The sequence below is a fragment of the Motacilla alba genome, chromosome 3 (genome assembly GCF_015832195.1).
Source record: "Motacilla alba alba isolate MOTALB_02 chromosome 3, Motacilla_alba_V1.0_pri, whole genome shotgun sequence".
In the NCBI taxonomy this organism is placed as follows: domain Eukaryota; kingdom Metazoa; phylum Chordata; class Aves; order Passeriformes; family Motacillidae; genus Motacilla; species Motacilla alba.
The window spans coordinates 6,273,991-6,297,421 of NC_052018.1; the positions used below are offsets into that span (position 1 = coordinate 6,273,991).

A 23,431-nucleotide genomic window follows, 5' to 3' on the forward strand; every position below is an offset into this window, starting at 1 on the left:
ACAAAAATTTATGAAATACAGATCAAAAATAAATAGGTTCATTATGAAATACGTACACAGTGTTGCTCTCCTTTTCTCTTTGCACGCAGTCGTTTCACTGCTCAAGAAAAGTAAGACAACTACTTTTTGACTAACTCATTCTCCTCTCCTCCATCCAAATCAGCCTTCAGAAAAACTGCTGTTGTTCAGATGAACCAGACAGAAGGTGAGTAAAACATCCCTAGGATTAGGGAGAAACTATTCTTCCTTAGCCCTTGAAAACTGAAGTCAATTACTCTGGTGAAATTGAGGTCTGCACTGACAGTCCCAGGGACCTTACTTCATTGACAGAAAGAACATAGTTATGGATAGAAAGATCCAGTTCTACTCTGTCCATGTCTGCTTTATTCTTCTTGCAGTGCAGCACTCCAGCCGTAATAAAATTAAGCTAAAAGCTTTGCTCTACTTTGAAGAGGCAAGTTGAGCACCAGTACATTCAGAGACTGCAGTGTCTGGGTAAGACAGGAGCAGGAACCAGGTAACAAAGATGGAGTGAGGATATTTGCAGGGAGCAAAGATTGTGTCTCTCCTGCAGCTTAACAGCTCTTGTCTCTAAAACTTTGGTGTGCTTAATTGTCATTTACAAGAGTACCTAATCCAGGAGCTTGTTATGCAGAACTAGGGAAAGCTCTCTTTAATCATACTGCAGCTTCTGAAAATGTAGAGTGCTTTGTGGGGTTAGATTCCTTATCTCACCATAGTGGATCTCAGACCTTGAATTCCAGCTCTGCTTATGGCCAGATGCAGACAGCTCTAGGATGATCATTTATTCCTGGCTGGAGATGCCAGTCCTTGTGAGCCCAGGGATTTGAATATTGCAGTCACTGAGAAGCAACAGTTGGGACTGTGCATGTGGGGTAGCACAGCTGAAGATTTACAGTTGTACAGGAGACCATAAAACTTCCTTGTAAATGGCCAGGATATTTTACTTTCATTGTTACATCTATTTAGTCTAACACTTAATTTATCTTCCTTTTACAACTTCCTATAAAGGTCAGCTGAGCATCCCATTAGCATCAGACAAAAAACTCCTAGGTTTTTAGCATCACTGAGAAGCAAAGCACTATAATTATTTCCTTCTGTTAACAACACAAAAATATTACAGAGGAGATTGTTATCTGACATAAATCATCGTTTACCCACTTTTATCTCACGGGTCAGCCCCAGGCAATGAAATATAATTGCACAAATGAAGTGTGTGGCAGAGCTGGAACCTGCAAAATCTAGTGTTTTCTGAATGATATGATATAAGCCCATGGTATTCAACACGCCTCATGTCTCTGTGAAATCAGTAACACAAGGGAGGAGGCACATCAGTGAATGCCTGCAAATATTGTACTGGATCATCTCAAAGGATAGGGATGTGTAAATCCACAACTTTATGGAGCAACAGGAGCTCAGACTTTTTTTTTTTTTGCTGGAGTTTTGCCTCTCTGAGGGGAAAGGAATGTGGAGAACAGCAATTTCATTAAGGAGACAGTGTGGGATGCATATAAATATGAATGGCATCTGGCTTCTGGGGGACTCTTTCTTTCCACAAACAAATGTGAAGGAAAATCTGGGCCTTACAGAGTGCAATTACATTTCTTAAATTCACTTCTGTCTTTTAATTATTTTATATGGAATGTCTCAGTTTATATGAGCCAATTAGCTGTAACAGCATAACATAATCAGAAGATAAGAGGGCCAAGAGCCTGATGGCAACATCTAATAAAGCATGAGTTGCTCTCACAGGTTTGGTTCCAGCCAACACACACTCCTCTAAGCAGTGCTGGGGCAGAGGAGGAGGCAGCACAGGCCACCAGTCTCTTCTCAGCAGTTAGAGAGCCTGTTCTGGGGAGGAAACTGGGCTGTATGGACAGGAGTCATGCCATGGCTGTTGGTAAAGAGGCTACCAAACACCCTGTGGCTCTTTTATTTACTACTACAGATGTAGTTAATTCAACTGTGGACATGTGAGTTGAGTCCACCTAACCAACCACCTCAAGCTGATCAGCAGCAGAGCCTGATGTCATCTGAACACAGTACACAAAAAAAAAAAATGATGAGAGAATGGCAAAATTCTTCCACTTCTAAGCACACGAACTCCCTGGCACATTTGGCAACAGTCATACTCACCAGCATTATCCTGCTGCTTGGTGTTTTTGATGTACGCAGAAAATTTGGAAAAGATATCGATTCCAGCAGTGTTTGATTCCCGGTGCTTCGCAGCCAGCTTGGGGTACCTGAACAGGCAAAAGCAGTGGGGAGAGCAACATCTTGTTATCAGCATCACAGCCATGGCTAGAAATATCATTTACAAGAAGAGAGGGAAAACCTCCTGTGTGAAGAACTGTAATTAACACTCATTATCTCAAAACAACAGCTCGGCAAGACCCTCCTAACCCTATCTGTTATCTGTCTGTTGAGGCAGGCATGTGGGGAGTTACACAGGGATGGTGTCAAGACAAAGGTAATTGCACTCATGCTTTATGTAACCACAATCCAAAACCAGCCTTAAATCAGAAGGAAATGTAAATTTCCAGAAAGGTGCAGGGGAGTTTGGCAGCCAGATCTCTCCATTATGAATGGCAGCCGTGTCTAATCCTCTACTCTGAAAATGTACTCCGGGATGGAAGAGCAAAGGGTATTAGGACTAACCAGGTGAAGGAACAGAAATGTTCCAGTCTCCACATCGCTTTTTACAGACATTTAGTGAAAAGGAATACATTGATTTGAAAGACAAACACAAACTAATGACTCCTACTGACTTCAGTGGTCTTGGAGCAGAGCATAGAAAATTTAAATGCCTGATCTCTTGCCTCAGGACTGGCCTATAGCTGCTGATTGCTTGGAGGTAAAATGCTCCATAAGGAACCAAGCCAAATTTGATGGATTCATAGATTCTAAGGTCCAACTCACAAGCCAACTCTTTATTTTTTCCATTATCCTTGTATTAAGTCCAAAATGTTTGACTTAGTAAGGCATATCTGGTAAATCTAAACCTTTCATTGGTAGCTTTTTCATACTGAAAAAATCTGGACCTTATTCCTAATCTGAATTAGTTTAGTTATAACTTCCAGTTATGGGCTCTTGTCATTTCTTGACTAGAATAATGAGCACTTTTCTGCTCCCGAGCCTCTCGTCCTCTGTAATCAGTTCCCATTCCAACCTTCCTAACACACCATACAGCTCAGAAACCTCTAGTTTTTCACTGTAAAATGCTTTTCCTGGCACAGATATTTTGTGTGGCAATTCTCAGCATCTATTCCAAGTTATTTTTAGCTCTGCAAAATGTGGCCACCAGACCCCTACAATCTTTTTCCTAGTACTGGTCTCCTTAATTCTGCATACAAGGGCATCCTGAAATGTGTACAGAGAAAACATTCTGCAGTTATTAGTCACATAAGTAACCTTCACACATGGAAGTCATCTCACTGTAGCCAGCAAGTTTCATAAATAAATATTACTCCTGTAAGTAAAGGTTGTAGGAAGGAGTGCTTTTTAGGAACTCTTCTTAGGACATCTTTCATTCCTAGGAAGTGGAATATTGACTGAAAAAAAAGACCTGAAGGTCTTACTTTGGAGGTGCAAGAATTTCTTCCAAGAATTCCTCAATCTTGTTAACATCTGTCTTGACTTCTCCATTAAATGTCAGGAAAGGAGGGTGGGTCCCAGGAGCCAGATTGTGCAGGTCAGCTGGCTTTCTGCAAGCAGAGAAAAAGTCATGAAATCACTAATCTTTATGGTCGGGTAGTTTAGTTGCACAGATATTTATAGTTCCTACAAAATCAGTCTGCCTTTTTTTTTCCTCTCCAGTAATTTGTGGTTGGAAGACTTTGAAACTACCCCAAGCACCCTGTTTAATATAAAAACATTCCACAAGTGAGAAAAAAATAAAAACAACAGCCAAACCTGAATCTTAACTATTTTGTTGTGTACCACAGGCTCTCTAGGCCAGATAAAAATCTGATTTAACTTGGAGGGGGTCTTTCTATAGTGCAAACACTGGGTCATACACCTATTTTCAATTAAACAGAACAATTTTTACCTTTTCAGATCAACAGTGGTGACATTAAACACAACTCCTTTGAGCCACAGGATCATGAAGAGACGCTGGGAGAATGGGCAGTTCCCAATGCTTTCTCCATCTATACCGGCCTGGGAGGGGGAAAGGAAAAATGGATTTCAGATTTTTTACTCATTTACCTCCTTCAAGACAGAAAATTGGATGGTGAAAGAAAAATGACCCTTTTAAAAATGACCAGCAATGCTTGTTATTTAATACAGTTTATCATCAACACAAGAATGGAATTACTGCAGGATTCAGCCTTTGTCAGGAGCTCAAGGATGCAACATGGATCCTCTCCTGAGGATATGTCTAAGGAGATGTGTCCCTTGCTGATGGCAAGCAACATCCAGTTCTTTCAACTACTCCCATCCCTACAGGACTGCCTGTCTCACGGACAGGGTGGACACACTCAGGACCCGATTTCTGCTTTATTTAAGTCTGTAGACTGCAGTTTATATCAGCTCAATATTTGCTTCACTGTTTTACTATCTAAAACATGTACTTTAGAGTTAAACCCAAAATCTCTGGACACTGACTCGTTCTTGTTCACATCAACAAATGCCTCAGACACAAACAGCCAGGTCCAGACAGAAATCTCCATCTGAATCCTTCTGAGGTTCAAGACAGGCTTCAGCCACCACATTCAGTCTGCTCCTATCTCTAGTATCTAATGAATTGCCTACAAACCACTACACAACAGCACAAAACTGCTAGTGTTAGCATTGAGGAACAGCCTATTTTTTCCTCTAAAAATTTATGGTCCTTAGCCATGCAGATTCTGACTTTGAGCCATGGAGGGATACAAATAACACCAGCTGAACTGAGCCAAAGCTGTGGCCAAGGACAACATCCTTCTACAATAATCATGCTTGTGGCCAAAGCTTTCAGGACGATAATTGTTTTGATAGATTTCCATTTTAATTTGTGGTACTATTGTGTTTAAAAGATTCTTATAATCCTGGTGAAGCAACCAACCTTCTGTTGTTGACCCGCATGGATTGCATAACTGGATTTTAAGCATAGTGTGTGTCCGAAAATGGCTGATGAAAGAGCTAAGCAGATAAATGCTCTTTTCCTTTGGAGACAATATTATTTATTATAATTATAATTATTATATTACTCTGCTGGCTGTCATAAATTTTCTCTTTTTAATATTCAAGCTGTGAGGAGCATTTAAAACAGAGCATTTTTCTGTCTTACAGAATGAATCCTTTCTAATTATTGCAGCTCTGTGAAACATCCCCAGCACAACTAGAAACATTTTGAGACATGTCCAGTTGGTACAAGTTCAGGTCTTGCCTGTGAAATGTTCAGCCAAAAGATTTTCTTGTGAACATCAAGAGTCTTTCTCATGTCTTGAATTCAACTTTTGACAGTTCTGGGTTTAAAAACAAATTCCACGTTTCCTGCCACCAAACTATGGGGAGAGTGTGATTTGAAGGCTTTGAGACAACCTGACATGAAATTCAGAGCTGTGAAAAGAGATTTGATCTGGGTTCAGATTCAGTTTCAAGCACTCACACTCTAGAGGTACTTGGATATAGGGGGTCACAGTCTGGTTGCAGTTTTACTTGAAATTATGGATCTGCAATATGTCTGGCACATGGCATATGCAAGGATCAACAAGCAGTGTGGGTGAAAGAGTGGTAGAACATGAGGATGAGTAAGAAAGGATGCATTTCCCGTCCACCTGAGGTATGAGTAGTCTGGTTTTGCAAAATTTCATTGATTTAATCATTAGCTCTGTTCTGCAAATTTCATGGCAACAGCAACAATGTCACCATGGGAATACCAGGGACCACCCCAGTGCATGCCATAATTACTGCAAAGTTCCATTTTCTGATTTGGATTTTCATTGTTAAACCTTTGCCAGGAGCTTTTGACTTCTTACCCTTCCTGAAAAGAGGCAAACACTATGGGAAAAAACAGCAATATGACACCAAACTTCCCCTTGATTTTTTCACCATCTTAGTCATAAATCACAATTTCATCTTTTTCAGGAAAGACGCAGGAACACAGTTTCCCTGCTCCCTCCATTTGTTTATTCTCATGCAAAGATTAAGGATTATCCAGACTTGCATCTTATACCTTCTCTGTCCTTCAAGGGAAGGGTGAAAAACCATCTTCAGACCAGAGGACTAAAGGAGGGACAATGCCGCTGAATCACACAATCATAGAATCAGTTGAATCACAGAATCACAGAATCTGCTGAGTTGGAAGGGACCCACAAGGATCACTGAGTCCAGCTCTGAGCAAAGGACACCCCCAAGAGTTACACCATGTGCCTGGAAGAATGATAATGACAAGGGAGAAACAGAAGTGATGGGTTGTGTGGGGCTAAGGGATGTAGAAGTCATAGGGAAAATGAAGAAGATGTGAAATCTGGAAGAAATAAGATTGACTTGGTGATCAAAAATAAAATTAATTGTGAAGGTCAAATGAGGCCTCCAAAAGTCCCAAATGGTCAAAATTCCTTCTCAACACTTCCAAAGCAATGGGAAACATTTATTGCCAGAGACACATTGGGAATAGGCAGAGGAAATTCCAAAAACAAAAGATAAACTAAAGAAAAAGTACAGTATGATCTCTGTTAAAAGCTCCGGGATCTGGAAGCCAGACTCATGATTTGGGTGGAGACTGACTCATGGGTTTTGATCTCATGTGACTGGCATAACTGAAAATGCTACCACAAATCACAAGGCAAACTGGTGACAGAGGAGAGAACAAAATCAAAATCTCCCCAGCAACACAATTTATCTATTACATTCAGCTCTTTTTCTGTGGAAATTATAGGCAAGGCTCTGTCGGTTTTGTGAATCCTTTCTCATTGCTTCTAACAGCAGTCAGTAATTCAACGTTCAGTACTCAGAAAGAGCAAAACCTTAGTAGGTAACAACTTCAAAGGCTTATCAGAGTGTTTTGAGGTCCCTTGTGAAGTCTATTAACTACCAGGAGGAGAAGAGAAAGAAAACTTCCCAGGCTTAGTCACTCTGAGCCTCAAAGAAAAAAAGCTGTCTTAAAGCACCCCAGTAGTTACATATTTGTCCAAGGGTAAGGGCTCAGAAAGGCAGGAATTAAATAATACCTTCATCAAGATCAAGAACTCAAGCAGTGCATGGAAAGAAAGGAACATATAATTGACAAGCTGGAGAACCAATATTTATCTCTGCTGTTTTTCACAAAAGCTTTCTTATGCAACTTCACTGAAACACAGTAAAAGTGATGAAGCACTTATAAAACAGAGCAAGTGGGTGACATATGCACTCTCCCTGCCAGTAATATTGGATATTTCTGATACAATGATTGCAACTAAGGACAGTCTGAAATTCTGAATAAAGGGCTGCAGCTAGGGATAGATTTGAGGCTTCGTGGGCACTAGGATAAAGGAGATAGAGCTGCTAAAGTGCACTCCCAACTGAGAAGAGCCTCACCTGAAAAGGCAAATTCCCATAGTGACCATGGAGAAGTAGAACAGATTTGAGGATTTACTGGGTGAGACTCTGGCCAATCACTACTCACCTCACTGAAGTTTAACTGAGGTGCCCAAGGGAAGGTCTCCTGTGCGAGCAAGGCCAAGATGCATATCTGAAAGATGAGTCTGTCCACCCTTCACTTTGACTGAATCCACTGAGCGTCTTAGTTTTCAGTGAGATGAATGTGGACCCCAGCAATAGAAAAGTCTGGAGTTTGTGGAGACAGAATTTCTAGAGTCTTACATTTCTCCATCTTGGAAACAGCACTTTCTGCTTCCATTGCTTCCCACAAACATAATTTTATTGGTTTACCTACTCGAAAAGTATGCTTTTCTACTTAGTCTCCAGCTGTTTTTGTCCTTCACACCAAGTGATGCAAGGTCCTGCCCTGGAACTCAGTATAATAACATTAGGAAAAGCCTCCTGTCAGACCAGCTGCTTCCCTCTAGCTGAGTAATGGGAAGAATGAACAACATGTTCTCCTTTATTAATTATAAGGTACTCCTCCTTAAACTGTTCAGCTATTTTTAGTGAATTAATTAAACCTTAAAAACATTTGTGTGCATGTGTGGGGGCTGCATGAACTCATTATCAATTAACAAAATTCAGGTGGTTTTAGGAGGGAGGAAAAATAGTCTCAGTGATTTTATGAACTTGTGTCAAGTATTTTTTGTGAAGTCATGGCAGCCTCAAAAGCCTCCAACTACTGGACAGCACAGCTGAACAATGTGAACAAGGAGCTCTTCTCAATTTCAAGCTAATACTTTGCTATAAATGAAATAACTGGAATAAATTACCTCACATATTCCAAAAAATACAACAACTGGTACATGCAATACACACAGACAACTGTATATTATTTTAACTAACCTTAAGGGAGGAAAAAAAGACAAGTTCCAGTTTTTCCCAAAATACAGAACTTCAAAGAAATACACCATCATTAATAATGACTAAGCATCTAGCTTAAAAATGGCAGCACTGGAAAGAATTGCATATGGCAAAGCACTGTGTTTTTTCCAGGCAAATAATGTATTTGGGTTTATCTATCCTCCTTCTCCTTTCATTTTTCACTGCACTGAGGTCACTCTGCACGTGGTCCAGAGGGCTGTTAGACTGTGGGGCAAAGCAAGGAGATATTTTTGATTAAATTAAAACACTTTTTTTTTTTTCAAAAGGATTTTAACAAGTTAACAAAAACAAGCAGGCTAATTCACCTAAATGTTTCCCAGTAAAGATTAAGGAGGGATTTGATTTCATCATCCCTGCAATCAAACTCAAGGCTCACATTACACATGGTTACATCCTCTCTGTTTTAAAACTGGGAAAGCTCCTGCCTTTTGACACTTACTCTCCTTACGCTCAGAACCCAAAGGGGAAGTGAAAATCCTACTGGAAATGCAAAGCAGGCCAGGAAATATCCTATTTATTGTGCAATTAAGAAAAAAAATCTGTCTTAGTAATTATACCACACACACAATAGCACAAATCTCCATTGTAGAGCAAAAAACTTGGGTTGCAACATGAGATCAGACATGCCAAGGTATTGCTTTAGCAAGGGTTATTTTTTTTTCCATTCTCTTGTCTTTTTTTTCCTTCCCAACTTCTCATCCAAAGGCAAAAGCCAGTGAGCTTTTTGGAGTGCCACCAACCAAGAGGCAAGCTAAGAACTGTACATTCACAGAGCAGCACTGGTAGGTCCTAGGTAAGAAGTAAATCTTGTCTCACAAGCCCTGTGTATCACAGGACACTCTTGTTGACTGTGGCTCTGATTCAGGAAAGCATTTAAGCATGTGCTGAAATACATCCCAATTCAGAGGAAGTATATGCTTGACTTTAAGCATGTTCTTAAGTCCTGTTGATTTCAATAGGACTTAAGCACATACTTAAGTACTTTCCTGAACAGCGGCCTATAAAAACAATAATAAATTTGCTGCGCAGCATTTCAACTTCATTGGACTTTTCCTGAGATTCCATTTTGCTAGGAGAAGCTGTGGGCAGCAGCCCTCCAAAGGAGGGCAAGATAGAGCAGGAATATATCCCTAAGCACACACACATGGAAATGGACCATGTGCATACATGTCAAATAAAAATAGAGCACTTGCCTGAAGGGCTGTCAGGGTAGTAAGAAAACAAAAAGGAAGTGGTGAGACTCTTTAGCCAGCTCCCCAAAAGCCAGCCAAAATGCTGTCCAAGTTTGGCATTCCATACAGGCATATATTTCAGATGCACATAAGCTGAACTGGTCTGTGCTGCTGGCCAATTTGAGGGGAGCTGGCTTCTCACACTGGGTTCCAACCAGCTGAGCAGCACAGCAGGGCTGATCATCTCCAAGGAGCTGCCACTGCACACTCAGATCTCTGCAGCTTTGGAAGCGATGCATTCGTACTCTTGGGACGTTCAGGACTTTCAGGAGATGGAATTGCAGGTTGGAGACCCCATGGGCATCATGCAATTAGGACATGACAAATATTATCTATAGGTTTGGTAAATCGTGATTTTTCAACTTTGTATATCCACATGAGGGGCAGCGTGGGCAGGAAGGGATCAGTCCTGTAGGTTGGCTTCTTCCAGAGAATCCTTTTGTGACAGCTTAGGATATTCACAGTTAAAGATCAGATTCATCTGCCACATCAGCTGAGGTCCTGGTAGCAGAACAGGGATCAACCTGCACAATAGGTCTCAGCTGCCTCAAGGACTTTGTTGAAGCCCCTGGCCACTGTATTTGCTCTTGCATGAAATAACTTTTGCTCTGAAATAAAGCTTGTGATGTCTGAGAACTCAAATCAGTCATGTGCAGTTTAGATTTAGAAAATTACAGACTAGACATGGGTGAATGATCTGATCACATGGAAAGGATTCTATGCTATTCCATCACCTCTTCTGCTTTCTTCTAAGTTCCATGACTTCACAAATATCAGTAGAGTAGAAGAGCACAGACAAGTCTGACACCCTAGAACATGATATAATTTTAATTTCATTTATATTTGTAGATCTGTTACCTAGCTTTGCATGTGGTCAACCTAATGAGAATTTAATTTTAGATAATCAGAGGTACTGGGACCTATAACAAAACTTCCTACACCAAATATATATATATATATATATATATATATATATATATATATATATATATATGTATATATATATATGCATAAAGTTTGGCACCAAAATATTTTTTTCCAAGAGACCATACTCCAGCCTGCTCAGCTACGAGGAACTTCTGAACACCGAGACTGACTTTCAGAGGGTGATGTATAAAGGAAAAGCCCCCAGAACAGTGGAAGCCAGTAAGTAACACCAGCAGTACAGTAGAAAGAAATCACATAGAGCATGTATTTATATTCTTTTAATGTCAGCAAAATACAAGCTAAAGGATGGGTGCTAAATGCAGGCTGACATTTTCAGAGTGGCTAACAGTTTTTTAGATCTTGTGAGACAATTTGAAGGCAGCTGACTTCTCACAAGTATCAACTCTCTACACTTGGCAAATCATGCCACAAGCAACCCAAAATGAAAAGCTGATTTTAAAAGCCTCAGTAAGAGGGAAGTATCACTGACTGTGAGTTTCTTGAGCAACTACACAAAAAAATCAGAGTGTTCAAAAACAAAGTCTCCATTGGAAGAATATTCTTTGAGGAGCTCACTTGGAATTTGACAAATTCCTGATGGAGATGCATGAAAGCTTTGGCCATATCACCTTGGGGAATACACCTGGAGTTGTGGTCTTTGGCAGGCCCCCAAGGATGGGAAAGCTGCTGGGACCACACAAAGCTGGGAGGTCACAACATGCAGGACTCTCAGGGCTCCTGGCTGCCCAGCAGCCCACCCAGCAGACAAAATTTCCTTCTAAAATTACTATTGCAGTTTCCCTCCTCACAGAAAACCCACCACAGCCTCTGTTCAGTAATGCTGTGAATGTTTTAAAATGGGTTTTTTAGACTTAGCGCAATTTAGACCAAAATCTTGAAATTCTTCATAACCAAAAATTGCCATTCTTGTCATAGCTCTTGATAGCAGACTGCACACAAAGTTCCTGTGGTTCAGAACATAGTGGACTGAAAATACAGGTGTTTCATTCTTGGCTTGATGGACGAACAACAATCATTCTTTACACTTCTTCCTGAGCCTTTTCCAATTTAATAAGGCAACTGTGCCCCCACCACTCACCAGGATCCTGGCACAGGATCCTGGGTACCCACATCAGCCAGTGGATGCAACAGTTTTTTAAAACTTTGCTTTTTGGGGACCCATCAATAATTCACTGTGAGTGAGACATCACAGGAACAAGAAAATAACTCAAGAAATGTCAGCTATATAAGTTTAACATATAGAAAGGTATCAGAACAAATGAGTAACAGTAACTCACAAGTGAATGTGGAAATCTAAAGTTGATAAGAAAAGACCATATGTATATACCAGGAAAAAGTAACATGAATTAAGCCAAGTACATTTTGTTCTCTGCCAGGTTTCCCAGCACTTTGGGTAGGAAAGAAGGAGCAGGTACCTAGAGTTCACCACTGTAAGGTTTATGACATCAAATCCAGACCATATTTCCATTAACAAAAATAGGGAAACAAGACCTGTATGAAACCTCTGCAAAGTGCTTGTACAAGTAGTTGAAAAAATACTTATGGAGCAGCAATAATCAAGTTTTCTTTTAGCACATAAGCACATAACAAATAGAGGTACCATAAAGGTCTGTGACAAGATGAGTCATATTTAATGTTTCCATTAGCAAAATGGAGGAAGGAACAGACAGAACCTTACAAAATTTCCTGCCAACAACAAGCACAGAGAGGTTACTGGGATTTCCCAGGAGAGAAGTAGACTCAAAGTGATGCTAAGAAGTTGGAACAAAGTGTCTGAAACCACTTAAATGAAATTCAGCAAAATAAACTTCAAGGTGTGAGATGTCAGAAAAACAAAATGTGATGTACAAAATGCAGGATGGGGAATAGCTGGTGAGGGAAAAGTGAAGGAGTTTTTACGTAAATCACAATGTGAATCATCTCTCTGTGCCTCTACAGGAAACAGCAACAAGTTAATGAGATGTACACGTGTTGCTCTACTACAACATAACAGTCTCCTCAAGCATGCATAAGACTGCTTCACAAAGAGCATGATGATCCATTGTTGTTCATGCCCACAGAGGATGGGATTAAGTATTTTGCTCAATTTGCAACAACAAAGATTTAGGAGGGGGAAAAAACTAGTGTAATTATAGGACTAATGAAACACAAAGCAGGCTTTCTAAGGAGATTGTGTAATCTGCATCGAGTGGAGGCTTTGAAGAAACCAAAAGAAGCTGGTAAAACTGGTCTTGATTGATTTCATCCTGCTGCAGAGCAAAGAAAGGGCATAGAATGTTTTAAAAATCCTTTTTAACAGTATATATTAGTGACTCTGACAATAAAGCTGCTCCTGCTGCCAGTGCTGGATGCTTGGTGGCAAAGATTTTTGCCTCCCTCCGACCTGCACGGGATGAAGTCTGGCCCCAGTGAAATCAATGACAATTTTGCCTGTGACTTTGGCAGTACCAGAATTTCCCTCAGAGGTTTCATGGCCAGAGGGGACAATTATCATAATCTTTCCTGACCTTTTGCATCGTACAAACATAGATTTTGCTCAGTCTGTAGCCAACATCTTGTGGCTGAACTATAACATATGTTTTGGAAGGGTTTTTGGGAGAGGCACATGCCTCACATAGAGTGGTAGTAAAATCCCCTCTAGCGTTGCCTGTTTGCATTGCAGGGAGCAGCTCCTGCTCCCAAGGAAGTCAACATCCCTTTTCTGGAGGTTTCCAAAGGTACCTAACTTGTCATATCAGTTATACAGGCAATCTTTTTTTCTTATCTATCAGTGGCATTTATGCACGTGGGTTCAAGTACAGGAAGGAACCTTAGTGACAGGATTTGGGGAGTCAGGACACAGAAGTATTTAGAAAATTCTCACAATTTTTTAGTAAAATTCAATAAAGACACTGAAGCATCAGCTACTGTTGGTTGTTTTGGATACAATCGTGTATCTCATAGGAAGAAGTAAGGGCTTTGAACAAGGAAGTCACAAATCCCTTTTATTAAGGTAAAAAAAACTTAGAATCATAGTGGTTTGCATTGGAAGGGACCTTAAAGGTCATCTATTACCAATCCCTCTGCCATGGGCAGGGACACCTTCCACCAGACCAGGTTGCTCTAAGTCCCATCCACCCTTGGACACTTCCATGGATGGGGCAGCCACAGCTTCTCTTGGCAACCTATGCCAGAGCCTCACCATCCTCACACAGAACTTCTTCCTAATATCCATTCTAAACCTGCTCTCTTTCAGTTTGAAGCCATTTCCCCTTGTCCTGTTACTCCAGGCTCTTGTAAATATTTTCTCTCCATCTTTCCCATTGGCTCCCATTGGCACTGGAAGGATCTTGTCCTGCAAGGTACTGATACCAGTGCCTGTTCAGCTCTGCATATCCATAATGCAGCTCCTTCATTTTGGAAGCTTAAGCCTGCAGGATCCTGTCAGGGTTTTTGCCTTTAGGTGCCACACCCATTAATGGGTTATATTCTAAGGGAGTAGGTGGTGGATGCCCCATCCCTGGAAACGTTCAAGGTCAGGCTGGACAAGGCTCTCAGCAAACTGATCTAGTTAAAGATGTTCCTGATTACTGGAGGAGAATCAAACTGGATGACCTTTAAAATGTCCCTTCCAACTCATAAAATTCTATGATTCAGTGATAATGTACCTTATCTAATCCCATAACAGTCAGTATTCACACAAAATATTCCCACTGCATTTTCCACTGACTTCAGTGAAAGCAGAGTCATACTTTGGATTCACTAGTTTCTTCCTAATAAATGATTAAAACCACAAGTGCTCTGAAGAAAGAATTTGTGAATAACTCTTATTTAGCTCTTCACAAAGCACTGATTTTAATACTTTCAGATATTGATGATTCTATATCCTGAGAGCTAATTAGATACCCAAAAAAATCATGTCCCCCTGGGGAAGCTGCTGAAAATAAAATGAGAGATAGATCAGTGCCAAAAGGTGTCATAGGCAATGCAAATTCTAGCCAAATTATTCCTGTTTCTAGTGGAGATCAGGTGTAAATCAGGTGTTTCTCCAAAACAAGACCTGTGCAGAGTTCCCATTACAGTACCAGAATCCTACATGCATTTTTTCTTGTGAGAATTAAATCTGGCACATCTGGAATTTGGATGTCTGTTAAAAATCTCTGAGCCAGGGGTAGTAATCTGGCCACACAGCATATTCTGCAAATGTTGGTGAATAGCAGCCAAATTTCCATGCCTCTAAGCAGCATATCAGAGTAACAAATAATAACAGCAGCCAGGTGCTGAAAGTCAACGCTGAACCTGAAATAAGATCCAGGGCTGAATTATTTATTGAAATTCCATGACTTTATTTGCAGTCTTAGGAAAGAGAGTCACTTGCAGGCACTGCAAATAAAGGACTGGATGGTGGGTGATGCTGATAAGGGCATTTACCATATCAGCTGATCCCATAAAGCGTCCTGGGGGTCTCGTTTTGTACTTTATTAACATCATAAAAATACTGTTCCTCAGAGACTCTGAATGGGCTAAAAGAGCAATTGGCAGCCCTCAGGAGGTGTCCCAGAGTGGGCAGGCCTTCCTCTCTCCTTTTGCATCTCCAAAGTTCACAGCCCTGCGGAGGGCGGGGGGAAGCTCCATCCCGAGATGTGATGAGTGCTTCTGACTTCCCCTGAAAGCAGACCAAACTGTGCTGCAAAGGACCAGCAAACCACAGGGCCAAAGCAGTCTTTGGTTTGATGTTTGCACCATGTGTAACTTCCAAGCACAACCCACAATCACTCCAATAAACTAATTGTCAATACAATATTACTGGTATTTGGACCAAGCCTTAATGCCTTGAGAATAAAAATGCCTTATAAATAAATTTTCTGGTTTCCAGCTACTCACAGAGAAATAATTACAGAGTTCAGTATTGAGGGGATTTTTTTTACTTTTCATATTTTGTTCCTTGCTGCATTTGCTCATCTGATCATCTACAGAGACATGCAGTCATATTTAGCCATTAGAAGGCTGTTGCACTACAAGGCAGTCTTTTCTTATGCCATTCCCTCTGAATATTTCCTTAAACAAGAGACAGAGAGCAAGTTCTGAGTTTATAAGTGGAAATACCTGCAGTGAAAGCAAGAGTCTAAGACATAGACACAAACAGCAAGAAGATGTTCCTTGGGATCCACCTAAAAGCAAAACAATTTGTGTGTTCAATATCAAATGATGGAGAAAATAAACATTGGTGCTTTCCAAATCTACTGAAAAATTTTGAATAAGTGTGTGTATTAGTAAAAGTAGAATATACAGTTTTTGTGGGGGTTTTTTGGCAGTATAGGCTTCTGAATTTAATGTATGATAAATATTGTAAACAGAAAAGGACAGATCAAAGAGAGAAGTCTGGAAAACATTTCTTGTTTGCTCAGTATCCCAGTGCGGGATGATTTCTTAAATTCCTTTGTCTATAATGTTTGGGCCAGTTTGAAATGCTTTAAAAAGAAACAGTTTTGATAATTTTCTCAAAACAATTTTTTACTTGATGCTCAGAGTGAATTTCCTCTGATTTCATTTTATCCTCTTATACAGCATGAAAAACAAAAACAACCAAACCCAAAACCAAAGCTTAATTAAGTTTAATTCAATGCTATTAATCAAAATAATCAACTGAACTTTTCCTAGCACCTCTTCACCTCTTACTGTTCTTTTGTTTCTTGGATCCTTGATGATGCTGTCAATTCCAAATATCATCTTTTATTTTATTCTTATCACTCCTAAGTTCCTCGTGCTCCAAGTGGAGCACCCTCCAAAAGGACCAGCAGTGACAGCAGTGTGGCTGTACAACAGAACTCTTCTCCAGCCTGTTCTTTCCTCCCACAGCTTCCTCAGAAGTAATCAGTAGCCTTCTTCTCAAAATGTCTCTTGCTTGCACTCTTCCCCCCACAAAAAAATAATCACTTTGTCGATTTTATTTCATTTTATGCCCCTCATCTTTCAGCCATATTCCCCATTCCCTGGCTTCACCACTGATTTGGTCACAGCAACCCTGAGATCTGTCCCCAGCTCCCATCCCTTTCTCTGGATCTCCATTCTGCTTCTCTGCCATTGTCACCCAGCTGCTCCATTCAAATTAAACAAATCCTTTTTGATGTGGTGGAAATGGAGTGTGACACAAGGGTCATGCTCTCTAAATCTCCTCATCCATTTATTGTTAAGTTCACAAGAAGGTGCCATCTTCTCTGGAGACAATCCAGGTTAATCAGATAATTGAGAAACCAGGATTTGGCAAAAGAATTTCTGAACATTTTCTATACATTTGAGTACAGCTGGGCCTAATTCCCTCAAATACCTGAATAAGATCTGAAAAAAAAAGCTATTTTTTTAATCTTTACTTACAATTCTCTCTAAAATGGAGATTTTTTTTTTCCCTATTATTGTAAAATGTCAAGCACCTGTGGGTGGTCTTCAAAAAATAACAAGTAAGAGAAATCCTATAATTTCACACTTCCAATGAAAAGCTAAACATCTGTTAGTACAAAATCTCTCTTTCTGGCAGAATGGCACAAGGTGATTAGTATTCATGCTGCACTCACTTTCAAAGATCCTGGATATGGCTTAAAATAAATGTTAAATAAATATTCAAATAATTTTTAATAAGTTAAAAAATTAATAATCCTTGGTGCCCAGAGTGAAAGAGATGTCATGGGACTAATTATAACTTTATAAAGATTATAATATTTATATAACTTTATAAAAAGGTATATAACTTTCTATAAAAGTTACATAACTTTTTCAAAGTTCCCATCTTGGCCACATTCTTCCCCAGCTCTTCAAGGTTGGACCTGAGGAGCTGTCTACAGTCAGCATTTCTAAGAAATATTATTATTGTTGAATCATCTGTTTTGAGATAAACTCTGAATCATGAGGGCATCGAGCAGAGATTCTGCTCAGTCAGAGAATGAGGTGATCCCACAAGCACAGGTCATAGGGCTGCTGGTGCCAACGGGCCAGGATGGGCAGGGGATACTTCCCACTCTGAAACAAATCTTCCCACATCCACGTTCACCTGCCTTTACTAGAGACTGAATAGCAAGAAGACTTATGGAGTGTTCAGAGAAACATGTAATGGAAGATTTGTAAATGTGGAATTGAGGTATGCAATAGAAGATCACACTCGGGCACTCTGAGGAGCTCCTTGTGGCTCCACCTTGGACCAGGCTGAGTACAGAGCGCTTAATGCAGTGGAAACATCATTTTTGAACCACACGCAAGACTCAGCCCTAGGACTGGATCTAGAGCTAAACTATGAGACTCAGAGATATTGTTTCAAAAAAAAAGAAAACAGAAACAAAAATTCAAATTTAGCGTGTTTCGGTACAAGAAAGCGCAAAATAGAATTCCTTGTCAAACTGCATGGGTCAGTTAACACTCAGAATGAAAAGTGAAATAAAATGAACCAAATGCTAATTGAAGACTGAAAATAGACTTTAATTATTAAGGGCATTGTTGCACTGAATCCTCTTGGCATGTCCTGGGCATTTAAAAGAACTAAGCACAGGAAAACAGCTGAAACTGCCAATTCTGAGAGAACCTAGAACCTGCAAGAATATTCCATGATTCAATCCCTCCTCATTCAGGAAGAGCTTTTTTTAAAAAAATACTATAAATAAAATAAACAAGCAAAACAGGTCTCCAGTTGCACACTGAATCAGCAGCAATGGCTCATCACAAAACACAGGGCAGTGAAAGAAAATAATTTCCCCCCATTATATGCATTTGCATCTGTTTGAAGTTGCCCATTCAGCAGCTAAAAGCAAAAGGAAAGCAGTAACATAATGTGCCTGTTGACCCACACAAATTGAGTCACAATCTAGAAAAACACCAGCAACAATAGCAATGATCCATCGGGGCTGGTTTCTCTGATTTCCACTTGTTTGGGACAATACACAGGTACAGGCACGCACCAGCACACAGAACAACAATAGCTACATGCCCTGCATGTCAAGGTTCAGGGTGTTTATTTGGGTGTTAAAATGTCATAAAGAAGACAAGCTTGGCAATCCATACAGAGAAGCACCAGCCCAACCTGAAAATTAATTCAGTATTTTGTCAGGAGTTAATCCACAATGATTGGGTAGTCATTCATCTGTGTAAAGGGAAAAGAGGGGAAATTTTATCTGGACATGCTACTGGACTACACAGACATGAAAATGGATGTTGGGGAAAATGTTTCATAGGGAATGAAGCCAAGGCACAGGGTTCTGGCATGACTTATGCAATGACAGACAGAAAGGGAATCCCACTCTTGTATCTCCCAGTTTAGCTCTTCCTTGTCTCATCTTCAAGGTCTGACCTGTACTGGCACAGCAATCATCATCAGCTCAGCCTTTGGAGGCCCTTCCAAAGTCTGGCCCTGGTATAACCAAGTTTGATAAGCACATGAGATAAGCAATCCCATATTTTACCAGCCCCTGAATTAATCACATTCCATTATCACACCCAGGACACGTAAGCAGCCTCTCAGCATCATTTCTGTCAGACAAGCCTCAACCAAATTTGTGCTGCCATTCAGAGACACAGAAAGCAAACATTCCTTCTGTGCTTCAACCAAGCCCTGTTCTGTTTCGTCAAGACCTCCTCCATAGCAATGTCCTGCTGGTTTGCAGATTTTCTGGCATGTTTATTTCTTTATTGCCCCTAGCTATGTGTGCTTCATTACAGCATATCTAGTCTTGGTCTGAAGCAGAGGCAGACAGGGCATGACTTTTTTGGTGGTTCATTCCAACAGGTAATCACCTTTACAATTACTATTAAGCCTACTCCTACTCTGACTACATTTGACCTTAACTATTAATGTGTTGCACAGAGAAGTTGTGAATTCCCCATCCCTGGAAGGGATCAAGGCCAGGTTGGATGGGGCTTGGAGCAACCTGGTCTAGTGGAGGGTGTCCCTGTCCATGGCAGAGGGATTAGAAATGGACAGTCTGTAAGTCCATTCCAACTCAAACCACTCTGTGATTCTCTGTCTTGTTATACTTCTTACCACTCTACCCCACAGATACATTCAATATTGCAGTGAAGTGATGTCTTCTCGTTTAATTAAAGGAGAAAGGCTGCCTTCAGGATGGCAATCTTAAGCAATTTTTAAGCCTTAAAATTATTCTTCTCTACTTCTTTTCCAATGTCCTAACACACATAAGCTCTGTGTGTTATTTAAAATAGCCAGCCAAAAGATAATCTAAACCTTGACCCCTCCCTACTAATAGCAGTGGCAAAAAGAGAAAGTAAAAATGCATAGCTGTGATTAGTATGATTTGTGTGTTTGTTACTGGGCTATTTACTGTGAATTACTGAGCCTGAGTGGCACAGGAACACTGAATCAGTCATGCTAAGTGCTGTACAAAACCCCAAGGACACCAGAGCTATTGACTAAAGGACAGAGCACAGGACCAAGGTGAAGTTCTTGCTGGCCCTCCTTGCACAAGGCAATGACTTCTCAGCTTCTGCACCTGTAAAGTACTGACCAGGACTGTACAATGCTTTGGAAATGCTATAAAAAGGCATCTGTATTTATTTTTTACCTCAAGGAATGGGTTATGCAAAGAGAATCATGTACAGAGGTGGCTCCCAAAGCACAGAGCAGCCTGCACATCCTCCTTTGCAGAACTAAGGATGCTTAATTGCTATCAGCATCTAGGAAGTTTGGCGAATTTCTAGTATCACCCTGTGTTTTTCTACCAAGAATTAAAAAAAACAAAACCCAACACTCACCAAAAAAATCCATCTTCTGAACATTTAAAACTGATGATAAACAGTCTTTTCTGAATACAGACAATTGCTGAACTCAGCTGTCAGATTTCTGAGATGGAACACACGAGGATTAGCTCCTCATACTTTGAACTCCATTGAGCCTGCAGCAGCACAATCTCTTTGGAGGTCATGAGCCCTTCTCCAAGTAGAGCATTCCACTTACATCTTTACCAGCAGCAGAAATGATAAAAAAATATTATGCCTCCTTTGGCATCTTCTTGGTTAAGAGAAACAGAAACTAAAGCCACAACTAAATCACGCAAATTTCCTCTGTGCATAAAGCCTGTTCCCAGAATCATGAACAGGTTTTAACACCTGAGATACTGGTGAACAGTGACCTGAGTCAGATGTTTTCTTTAGACCAGAAGAAACAAAAAAAAATTGGCCAGAGAAGTTGTGGATGCTTCATTCCTGAAAGTATTAAAGGTTAGGCTGGATGAGGCTCTGAGCAACCTGGTATTGTAGGAGGTGTACTTGCCAACAGCAGGGGAGTGGGAATCACATGATCTTTAACATCCCTTCCAACTCAAACCATTCTATGATTCTATGAAATGCAAGAGAAGCAACAGAAATAGTTAAGGAATGGCTTCTTTACAGCAGGATTTACATAAAGAAGGGGGAGGGGGGGGGAAATTACTGCTCCCATTTAATATCCTTGCAAGTTTTATAGAACTTAAAGTAAATGAAAATCAGTTTCAGCCTTGAATATTAGGCCTTCAGCATTTTAATTACCTTTTGCAAGCACATACAGGAGAATGCCATGGGCTTCTGTCATCTGCACTGCACACAAAACTAGCATCTATCAAGATGAGGATTTAGAAGAGCAAATTGTCACTATCTGAGCACCTTTATCCTCCTTAATAGAATGTCCTTTACACCAGAGTAGCTGTAGCAGGGGCAGTTTCAACTCCTACTGTCCTACAGATGCATTAATACAACACAGCCCTCCTGAAATGCATTTCAGTTAGTGCTTTATTTCAGTTTTATGAAGGGTTGCCAGAAACACATAAAAAAGGAGCTATTTTAATGTCTTTTGGAAATCAGGTGCACAGGGGAAAAAATTGGAGAAGCCCTTGAGCTCCAGATATACAATACCTCTTAAGAGAAGTAACCAGGCTGCTTTGGGGACCAACACAGAAATCATGGGGATTACAAGACTGGTATAAATTTATGAGTCTGTTTGTGTGTGAGAACAAGCAGGAAAAGCAGAGAATATGCAACACATGTGCACAAACCTGTCACCAGAAAAGGAACTGGTATCAGCATTTTACCAAGGTGAGGAGAGCCTGAAAAACTTGCCTTGGGTCACTGAAGGAGGCAGAAAAGCACAAAAGTAAAGAAATCATGCAAAGAATTTGGGTAAAAACCTGGAAATATTACTGAGCTTAACATGTAAAATTCACATTGCAGGACCTTTTCACAGTTTGATTAGAAAAAAATAAAAATCTGAGGGTTTGAATGATTGAAGCTGTGCTGTTGCTCTCTATTAAGATAAAGTGCTGAAGTCCTCATTTGTTCATAGACTGGAAAGTAAAAAAAAAGTTGATTTGGATTTTGACAACACTGGGGCCATCTTAACATGGCAAAGCTTTGCTATGGTGTGTTAGAGAACAGCATCTCAGGGGCTTTGTGATCAAATCTCTTTTCTGAACACATGACACTGTACCCATGACATTTCTGTGGGGCATCAGAGTCACTGAATTAAAGAAGAATATGTGTTAAATCATGGAAGATCAGTGAACACCACCATTAATAAAATGTAGATACATACAGAACAGTAAAATCGTAAACACTTCAAAAAATAAGTCATGAAATTATTCTTGAGAGGGAGAGAATAATACTAATTTACAAATAATCTTTAAATTTAAGAGATTCAGAGAAAAAAAATCCTATCAGCTCATCATTCTACATTTATGTGTGTACTGGCAATCAACTTATGTAACAAACAGCAATGACATGTTGCAAATGCAATCAGTTAGATTAAGTTCTACCCTTAGGTATTATTAGATAAAATTACTGGCTTTGGAACTGCAAAACACAGCTGGATACTCTTTGAATTACTTCTGTTCCAGTGTAATAATTTCCAAGTCTTAAGTTCAATATAAAAATCATGCCAGGAATACATGATGCTGATTAAATTCCTCAGATATACAAAACCCAGATTTTTTAAAGTCATAGCTCCAGATGTACATATACATCCCTGCTACCCCATCTAGATGAATTTTACTGCATGTCAGCAACACAAAAGTGCAAAAAAAAATGGAGAGAACAAGAGACAAGGAAGGAAAGGGAATAAGGAAATTACCACAAGAAATTTTACTGTGTCAAACAAATCACTTCAAGCTATTTACAAAGTACCTACTGCACTTTAGGTACCAGCTCTCATTTCCTACATCATGTAAGATTTATAGACTGAATCCAGCACAAAACCAAACCCTTCCTTATCCCGACTGATTCCCCCTGACTTTAAGATAACCTTAGCTTAAAAAAAAGTTTACCACTGAAACCTTCTACTATTCATGTACAAAACTAACACATAAAGGCACAACCCTTTAACATCTGCCTAACTCTGTTAAAAAGGAGTAATTTGAAAAATCTACCAGAGCTCCTAGCTGAGCAATGGAAATGCTACTAACAAAATAGTGCTTCTGTTACTCCTGCAGCACTGCTGGGATTATTTTGGTCTTATCTGCCACATTTTGAAGAATTATGTGCCACACAAGAACAACATGATATTGTTGCTGTTGGTGATCAATGCGTTCTCCTACACAATCCTCACACAGCCTTCCATTAAACTCTATTTGACACAGGCAGGTGGATTTGATCCCAACATTAAATCCTGGGGCACGGGCAGACGTACTTCCTGCTGGCTCTCCTGGAAAGGGTCCCTGTGTATTTTTGGAATGTTATGTCAAACGATCGCAGTGACATTTGCTGTTCTGGATTAGCCTCAGCAGAGCCATGTATTGCCAATAAAAGTTTCCTGAGGATACTGGAGCTTCACAGTCACT

The 23,431-nt window shown here is 40.1% G+C and overlaps 1 protein-coding gene across 2 annotated transcripts in view; it reads right to left on the bottom strand.

Annotated features, from left to right (window-relative positions):
- The window catches only part of CLIC5 (chloride intracellular channel 5), a 71,735-nt gene that overhangs the window by 22,204 nt on the left and 26,100 nt on the right, over window positions 1–23,431 (bottom strand). For both annotated transcript variants that reach the window (XM_038132213.1, XM_038132214.1), the window contains exons 2-4: window positions 4,070–4,179; window positions 3,600–3,725; window positions 2,158–2,264 (exon numbers count right to left, since the gene is read on the bottom strand). In XM_038132213.1, coding sequence (XP_037988141.1) covers window positions 2,158–2,264; window positions 3,600–3,725; window positions 4,070–4,179 — 343 coding nt within the window. The remainder of the gene's footprint in view (window positions 1–2,157; window positions 2,265–3,599; window positions 3,726–4,069; window positions 4,180–23,431) is intronic.